At 40.2% G+C, this 8,820-nt stretch overlaps 1 protein-coding gene and 1 pseudogene across 3 annotated transcripts in view; both read right to left on the bottom strand.

Moving 5' to 3' along the window:
* Positions 1-1,324: 1,324 nt before the first annotated feature.
* Positions 1,325-8,820, bottom strand: part of CUBN (cubilin) — a 250,170-nt gene continuing 242,674 nt past the window's right edge. For 2 of the 3 annotated variants that reach the window (XM_036023812.1, XM_036023821.1), the window contains exons 65-67: positions 8,413-8,575; positions 5,851-6,086; positions 1,325-1,818 (exon numbers count right to left, since the gene is read on the bottom strand). In XM_036023812.1, the coding sequence (XP_035879705.1) occupies positions 1,711-1,818; positions 5,851-6,086; positions 8,413-8,575 (507 nt within the window). In that variant the 3' untranslated portion in view covers positions 1,325-1,710. Of the gene's footprint in view, positions 1,819-5,850; positions 6,087-8,412; positions 8,579-8,820 lie in introns of all 3 variants that reach the window. The other variant, XM_028507866.2, reaches the window with a different exon arrangement.
* On the bottom strand, positions 7,451-8,333 carry LOC114491431 (annotated as a pseudogene).

Below are 8,820 nucleotides of genomic sequence, written 5' to 3'. Positions count from 1 at the left end.
TTATGGCCAAGTAATTTTTGACAAAGTTATCAAGAACATGCAATGGGGAAAGGACAATTCCTTCAATAAATGGTGATGGGAAAACTGGACAACCACATGCAAAAAAAAGGAAACTGAACCCTATCTTATTCCACCCACAAAAACTAGGTCAAAATAGATCAAAGATTTAAATGTAAGACCTGAGACCATAAACTCTTACAAGAAAACACAGAGAAGAAGACCCGTATCAGTCTTGGCAGTGAGTTCGGGGCTAGGTCACCCAAAGTGTAGGCAACAAAAACTGAAACAGACAAGTGGGAATGCATTAAACCAGAGAGCTTCTTCGCTGCAAAGGAAACCACCAATAAATTGAAAAGGTGACGACCTACAGAATGGGAGAAAATATTCTTTTTCTTCCTGTTCAAATTTTCAGTTTTTAAATTTCATAATAATATTGACAATGCTTTCTTCAACTTTACATACATCTCCTAAATATTCTAATATGCCTCCTAGGAAAGCACGTCTCTTTGACTAAAGATGATTCTTGTAGAAACCATTCTCTGATGATGTAATGTAAGAGCAAGTTACCTTTTATTGTTTGACAACTGCATACGTTAATCTTGCTTTCAAATAAAACTCCTTCATCATTTCATAGGTTGTGGTTAAACTCTCTCCTTATTCTGTACCTTTGTGACACATTTTTAGAGAAAAGAGCGGGGTCTCCTACCAACCCCCACCAGATTTCATCCTGAGAGTTCTCGTGCGCTGTTTCTTTGGTTTCCTGGTGCTCCTCACTGCATTCTCTGTGCCTTCCAGCAGTGCCTCGTCCATGCAGTTGGTGAATCTATCCATAATACAGCATCAAAGGAAGCAGAAGTTTTTAAGGTAAAAATATCTTCCCTAGGGAGCTTTCTCCTCTGTGCAGGAATAGTTTCTGTGGCATTTGAGTGTGAGTACAGTACAGCAAAACATTCCCACAGCTTCTCGCATTCCTTTGGTCCCGTGTTCTTCATGGGACTTAACTTTGTATTCAGCATAAACTCTCTTGCTTTGTTAAAGGCAGCAGAAAAGTTTGTAAAATGTGTTGTTTAACTATTTAAAACATACCATATTGTATTGTTAAACTAGGGACAGTTAATGCTGGTACTTAATGGAAACTGAAGCAGAGAGAAGTTAAGTAAACTCTGAACTAGTAGAATGAAATCCACATGCAGACAATGGGCTCCCAAGTTCTTTCCCTGAAGGATTCATATATTTTGTCAAAATGTAAAAATTCAACTTGAAAATTTATATCAACTTATAGTGGAAAACTAAATTTGAATGAATTAAAAATTAATGCAGCCTATTTGTGTACAATTCAATAATATTTATTACACCTAATTTGACACTCACAGAGAAAATCATACTTCTATCTTATCATTTACATTTGAAAATTTACAGCACATATGTCATGATCATTTTCAACTCTTTAGGGAATTTTAGAAAATTTCAGCTCAAATATTAGAATTAAGGATAACAAGCACAGCCAAGACTAAAGAAGCTACATTCTACATTCCAAAAAAATGTACAAATGTTGATCCCATATATACTTTGGTGGAAAACATAAATGTTAAAATTCTTGTCAGTGCTGCAGGTGGGGGCCACAGGCCAGGGCGGCAGAGCCCTGTCTGGACGCTGCCTGGTGGCACCCGCAGAAGAGCCACCAGGCTGACTGGCACCCACACTGCACACTCAGCTGTCCCAGGTCAACTGAATCGCCGACGGGTGCACTGCATACTCTGCGTGAAGTTCTACGAAGACTTGATGTGAGGAAGCCACAAAGGGAGCTATGTTAGTGTCCTAAAATTGAAAAAAAAGAAGGAACAAGTTACATTTTTCACAAATTTGAACCTTTAAAAAATGTTAGCATAGTAAAAAAGTACTACATGAAGCAGTACGAATTTATAGTACACTGTCCTATGTGTCTAGATGTGATCTTTCCAAGAGTTAATGTACATACTTTATAAAAGACTATTGCTGGAGCTAGGGGTTGAATGGAAATGGGGAGTTATCCATACAGAGTTTCCATCTCTGGGGCTGAAGAGTAATGAAAGTGTTTTAGATTTGATTGTAGTGATGGTAGCTATACAACTTTCAATCTACTAACTACTGAATTATACACTTTATAGTCATGAATTATATCTCAGTAAAATTATCATTAAAAATGGAATTTTAGTGGAGTATATATCAAGTAAAATCATCATTAGAAGTGGAATTTCCAATTCGAGTTCTCACTAATTTTTTATTTTTTCTGAAAAGTACATACCATGTTTTGCCATGTATAATGCACACTCACATTTTTGTACACATTATACATGGATTATTCCCATTATTATACCCATGCTGTGTAGTCATTATACCCAGCTATAATGTGCACCCTTATTTTCCTCTCAAAAATTTGGGCAAAAAAGTACACATTATATGTGGCAAAATATGATATTTATATTTGCAACTAAAACAATCATAGGAGTAAAGCATATTGCTCTCTCCCCTTAATATCTATAGTTTTCTTTGAGGATTTATTTTCATTTCTTGTGGAACAATGTGTATTTGGAGTTGGGGCTAGTAAATGGATCTCAGCTTTCTCTCTTTTCCTAATCACTCACTTAACAAATATTTATCAAGAGACTTCCACGTTGCAGGTGTTATTTTCAGCACTGTGGATATAAAAAATGAACCAAACTGTTACAAGGCCTTGCTCTCGTGAAGCCACCCTCTAATGGGAGGAGGCAAACTGTGAGCCAGCTGAGTCAGTGAGTGCAGAGCAGGACCAGAGGGGCCTGGAGTTGGCCGTCTGGGGCCTGCTCCTGTGTTCTGCTGGCCTCATGGCGTCAGTCTCCCCAGGAGCCATAGAAAGACAGATGTTTCTGAGACAGTAAATTATTCAAGTGAGTGCAGCACAGAGGATTTTTTCCGAAGAGCTATATCAAGGTACAGACAATATCATATATTCTCATGTGCATGCAACTTTTTCTTTCCATTTTAATCTGCTCCCAGATTTCCACTGACTATTTTACACTGACAGACAAGTGTGCACAGTTAACCAACGTGTTAAACCCTCCTTTGATTCTGTCCACTTTTTCCTGTTAGTCGTTCATGTTTAGATTCTGGGACTGAGAGTGACACAGGATTTCCCCACGGCCAACGACAGTTGTTTTCTCATACAAGCAACATCTTCAAGTCATCACGTGACTGCTAATCTAAGGAGTGACTTTTACCTTCACTTTGGAAGTAAACTGATTTCATTGGGCTTGGAATGCTAAAGAAATCAGTGGTGTCCTTAATTTAAAAAGAAAACAATTACTCTTAAAATGATGTCCACATTTGTCAAAGAAAATGTAAAACTGGTAAAATATTGCAAACACCCAGTTTCAAAAAACATATCTATTTGTAGACTTTGATTTAATGTGACATCAGTTTAGATGGCAGTTAAGTTCTCCTCTCAGCACCTCAGTTTTCTGTTATTGGAAAAGTCCAGGTTATCACTGTTCTTTCCTCATCACGGAACTGTTACTGCGGGAAGCAAAGGGGGCTGTATGTTTGAAAGTCACTGAAAACAAAACAGACCTAACAAAAAAAGCCATGTGGATATAAATTAATGGTGTTAAAATGGCCCCTTTTCCTTCTTTTTGAAGTGTTTGCAAACTTCAACTAAATATCAAAGACCTAGTCAGCTTCTAAATCTGAAATATGGAACATTGACTGGCTTCTCTTTTCTGTGAATCCCCATGAACAACGGTGATTCAGTATCTAAGGGCCAGGTGACTGAAATTGCTCCCCAGGTAATTAACTCTGTATATAAGAATAGGGCTACCTGACAGGGGTGTCAAACTCATTTTCACCAGGGGCCACATCATCCTTGCAGTTGCCTTCAAAGGGCTGAATGTAATTTTAGGACTGTATACATGTGACTACTCCTTAACTAGGGGCAAGGAGCTTGGTACTGCTGCTGGGTAGAAACAACGTGCTGGGCCGGATAAGACAAGGTGGAGGGCCCGATTCAGCCGCAGGCCTTGTGTTTGAGTATTAGAGTATTCTTCCTATGTTAGAGTATTCCAAAGTGTTGGCTATAAACCAGAGAGGTTTCATTAAATAAATTAGGTTGTACACACATACAATGGAATACCATCCGATGATTAAATATGATATGCCAGTGATTTTACTGGTATGGTTGGATGTTAGTGATATTTGGGTAAGTGAAAAAAACATACCACAAAACAGTGTGTGCATATGCAAACATACCCAAGAAAGGTGTTTTGCAAAAATACATGGCAGAACTTCCAGGGCTTTGGAAAAAATGTATTTATTTTCTGATAATTCTGAAAATAACATTTATCAATTTTATAAATGGTGTTATATATATATATTTTTAAAGTATCTAGATTTCCAGATGATGTAATTCTCTGTCAGGTTTGATTAGCAAATCTACATGTCTGAAGAGTAGGACAAATTCACTGATTAAATCGAGTAGTTTTTTGGTGGAGTCTGTAGAGTTTTCTATGTACATTATCATGTCATCTGCTCCTACCCTGTGCGACAACATGGATGGAACTGGAGAGCATGGTGCTAAGTGAAATAAGCCAGGCAATGAAAAGCCAATACCATATGATCCCCCCTATAAGTGGAAACTAACTAACAAAACAGACTGGCAAGCAAAATATAACCAGAAACATTGAAGTTGACAACAAACTGACAGTAAACAGAGGGGAGGGGAGAGGGAAATAACATGGGAAAGAAGGGAAAGGTATGTAAATGAACATGAATGAGGGACCCACGGACAGAACCAAGGTGGGGTGGGATTGAGAGTGGGGGGTGGGCATGGGTAGGACAGGGGAAGTGGTGGTGGGAAAATGGAGACAACTGTATTTGAACATCAATAAAAAGAGGGAAAAATAAAAAGTAGAACAATGAGAAGGAGATACCTTCTCAACAGCAGTCACATTTCCCTTACTTGGAAGCTCCGTAACTATCTACTTGCAGTAAAGTGAGAGGGCCAGCAGGACACACGCAAACAATGTTTAGTCAGCATCAGAAATCTAACTTTATGTTTAGGGAACTAGGGGTGTCCAACCCGCAGCCGGCAGGACACATGCAGCCCGGGATGGCTATGAATGCAGCCTAATACAGAGTCAGAAATTTACTTTAAAACATTATGAGAGTTTTTGTGTGTGTGTGATTACATATCACAAGGTATTTAACGTGTGGCCCAAGACAACTCTTTTTCTTTCAGTGTGGCCCAGAGACACCAAAAGCTTGGACACCTCTGATAATCCATTAGAATTTTACAAATCAGTCAAACTACTGGTCACCAGAACAATCTTTAATATCTGTGTATTTCTTCGAAGAATCCCTATCATTTTGAAGAAGAAGTAAATGAAATGGGTCCAGGTGTCCAAATTTTCTAAAGTTCTAATCATGGAGAAACAAACGTGTATTCAACCTTTAGTGCTACATTGAACTGGAACTTTTAAAAAACGTGCCAGGGATCCTCTCCCAGAAATTCTGACTCAGTAGGTATGACTACTGGAAGTTTGCAATGTAATAACTGTAACTGTAACTGAATAGATGATTCCTGTGTAAAAACTGCAAATAACTGTACAGGCAATTCCAACTCACAGTTGAGTTTGGTAACTATATTACTATTAATTTATTGCAGTGTCCACTAGGTGGCACTCATGCTCCCCAAAAGAGAAAAATCAGAAAAGTGTACAGAATATGTAAAAGTACATTGTGCTTTGTACTTCGCCTGTGTCTGCCTTTAAATGTGTATACTACATTACTTTCAACATTTAAACATAATAAGTGGGAATTTTAAAATTTTGCTTTACTCACTGTGCCACAATACGGTCCAGAGAAGGGAGAATTAACATCTGGTCCATCATAGAGTATAAGGTAGTTGTGGACACAGTCTCCAGGATCGTCAATGTTGATGAAGTAAAAGCTGATGGTGATGCGTCTTCCAGCAGGAGCAATGATGGCCCATTCGCAGTGAGTGTTGTTCGGGTAAGTGCCAGGATAGCCAGGGCTGGCGAAGGAGCCGCTGTCTCCATAAAGAGTGCCACCACACCCTGCAAGAAGTAATTGCAGGAAGTTTGATACAACAACATACCCGGAGTCTTTTAGTACACTTGCAAGGCAGTAAGATGGGGCTGGTGTTTCCTTCAGGTGCTGGGACCCTCTGCAAGAATAGTGGAGGTGGAAACCCTTTGCCCGTTTCTCCCTGTTGGGCCAAATCCCACCAACTCCCTCATCAACTCCCTCTCCTCATCCGCCCTTCTTTTCTCCACCATATAGTCCTTCCCCTCTATAACATGACTTAGGGACAGCTGCCTCCAGGCCTGCTCTTTGAAAACGGTGGGTTGTGAACACCAAGGGAAAACCAAGAGCTAGATTAAATAACTGCAGGGGAGAGGAGAGGAGAGGAGAGTAATTAAAGTTGCTGTGTACTTTTAATGGTGCAGATCCCTCCACAAGCAGTGAGTTCTTGATAATGATGTGGGTGAAGCAAATAAAGTACAGTTCCAGGCCTGAACCAAAATCAATGTGTTTTTGGCGGTCTGGGCAGTAAGTATTACAACAGGGACTTTATTAGGCTTACAACTGACAGTTCCAAGATTGACAAACTTACAGCCAAAACACTGTAAGTATTGGTGTTAATTCGTCACATTTGTTAGCTTGTATATGAAAACGATCATTATTTAGACCAGATAGCCCTGGAGGCCCAGATGTGGAACTGCGCAGGAGGAAGGCACAGGGCCTGCAAGAAAAAGCTGGGCTGGGCTCTGGCTGCTGGAGTGCGGCCCTCCCTCTGGCCCGGTCCGCTGTTTGGGCAGCTCGTATATTGCATGTCCTATTTCCTCGTCTGCGAAGTTAGGGCACTAAGATCATTTTTAAGTACCTTTAGGTGCCAAGATTTCATTATCTATGATTGTCTTGACAGAACCCTTTTCTTGTTCCTCAGTTTGTTTGTTTCCTTATTTATTTATTTTTCCACAGAAAGCAGGAAAATAACTCATTCCTGAAGATGGCAGAAGTAAGAAATTCATCCTGAAAATACACTTTGGTGTAATTCATTTGGGATGGATCTCCCCTTGAACGTGCTCTCCTACTGGCAGCTGCACTGGAGTCTTGCTGTCTCGTGACAGCTCTTAAACACTTCAGATTCCCACACTGTGGGCAGGTACGAGCTGCCTTCAGACCCACAGGTTGAATGGAGAGAGTGTGTGTCTCTCAGAAGAATAGCACCTTCAATCTCAGAAGAGTGCATAAACACTTTACACCATCAGCACGGTTTAGATTAAGAAGGCACATAATTCATCAAAGTGTAAAAACGGCAACAGGAAAAAACACTGCTTTGTGGAATACGGCATTCAACTGTGGTGTGAATGTTTACAGCAGCTGATGGTCGAACCAGGTAAGTCAAGGAAGGTGGTCTGGGTTTGGAGGTGGTTTTGCACCTAGGCCTCTGTGGCTGAGCACCAGACAGAGGGTCTTCCTCCTCAAGGCCAGTGGTACTTGAGAAACCAGATTTTTCAACTGTGGTCCAAAGAGAGGATTGAATTGGGCCAGAACTGCAATCAGCCAGAAGAGAGAGCAGCAAACTGAACAGGTCACCAACGTGGTGATGGTAACTCCCCAGCTGGGACCTTTAGGGATGAACCAGGGTACCAGGAGGCCGGGGATGCTCCAGAGCACGCTCAGCACGACCACAGGCGCTGTGAGGCCGCTGTAGGCCTTGGCTGCCGCTGGGGCTGCCGGCCCCTGCCCTACCGCCGCACTTCGGTCCCAGCGGGTCCTCAGTATATTTAAAATGAGTCATTTTGTCATTCTCATTTTGAAAGTGTTTAGGTATATTGAGGACATTTCACAAAGTATTCTTCCTCTCTTGAGTTAAAGTTACTGACATGACTTAAATTTCCTTTAGTTATTTGATACACAGTCAAAAATGCAGAAAGATACTTACTGCCCTAAAAGAAGCAATTCGCGGCCAAGAAACAGCTGGAACTACGAGGAGCTCTGCGGCTTCTATGCGCACAAGCACGTGTTAGTGATGTGCTATGTGGGTGACCACTCAGAGAACTACAGTGATGGTCAAACCAAATGTTACAAATATGATGAAATCAGAATTTATAAAGGAATTTTAAAAATCTTTATATTTTCTCTATTTTCCATATGTAAATATGTGTTCTTAAATATATAGTAATATACAGAGATGAGTAACAGTAGAATTGAAAAGGAACTGCGTTTCATTGTTAAAAATCTCTGTTTTTGTCAGAAAATAATCAAGCATACAGATGGCTAAAAAGACCGCTCATTTTAGTGGCCTTTTCCTGTCAGGTACACGGCGTTTCTCTCACTGACATTACTTTACCATACAAAGTGAAAATGTCTCACCAGAGGGTGATGAGGTCCAGGTAATTTCATACCCACGACCGGAAGTTGCACCATCACTCTTAAATCGCAGGTAGAGCTCATTGTTTTGAGAGAAGATGGGATTCGGCAAAAGCGTTCCACAGTACGTGCCAAGCAACGGCGAACTGCTCTCACTTCCGTTTCTCACCTTTAAAAATGAGTCATGGGTTAGTATTCTTATGCATGTTATACTGTCTTCTTCAGTTTAGTATTGTTATACATTAGCATACAAGGGGGGGACCCTAAAAACTGGAATTTATTTATTAAAAATTGTGTATTTATTCTTATATGTTTAAACTTCAGTCACCTTCAAAGCACTCTCCATTTGATGCAATACACCTATTGTGACATTTTTTTCCACTGCTCAAAACTGTTTTTGAACTGTTCAAT

This window comes from Phyllostomus discolor, chromosome 1 (genome assembly GCF_004126475.2).
Source record: "Phyllostomus discolor isolate MPI-MPIP mPhyDis1 chromosome 1, mPhyDis1.pri.v3, whole genome shotgun sequence".
In the NCBI taxonomy this organism is placed as follows: domain Eukaryota; kingdom Metazoa; phylum Chordata; class Mammalia; order Chiroptera; family Phyllostomidae; genus Phyllostomus; species Phyllostomus discolor.
The sequence above is the reverse complement of the archived record's forward strand: the minus strand, read 5'-3'. Positions and strand labels throughout refer to the sequence as shown.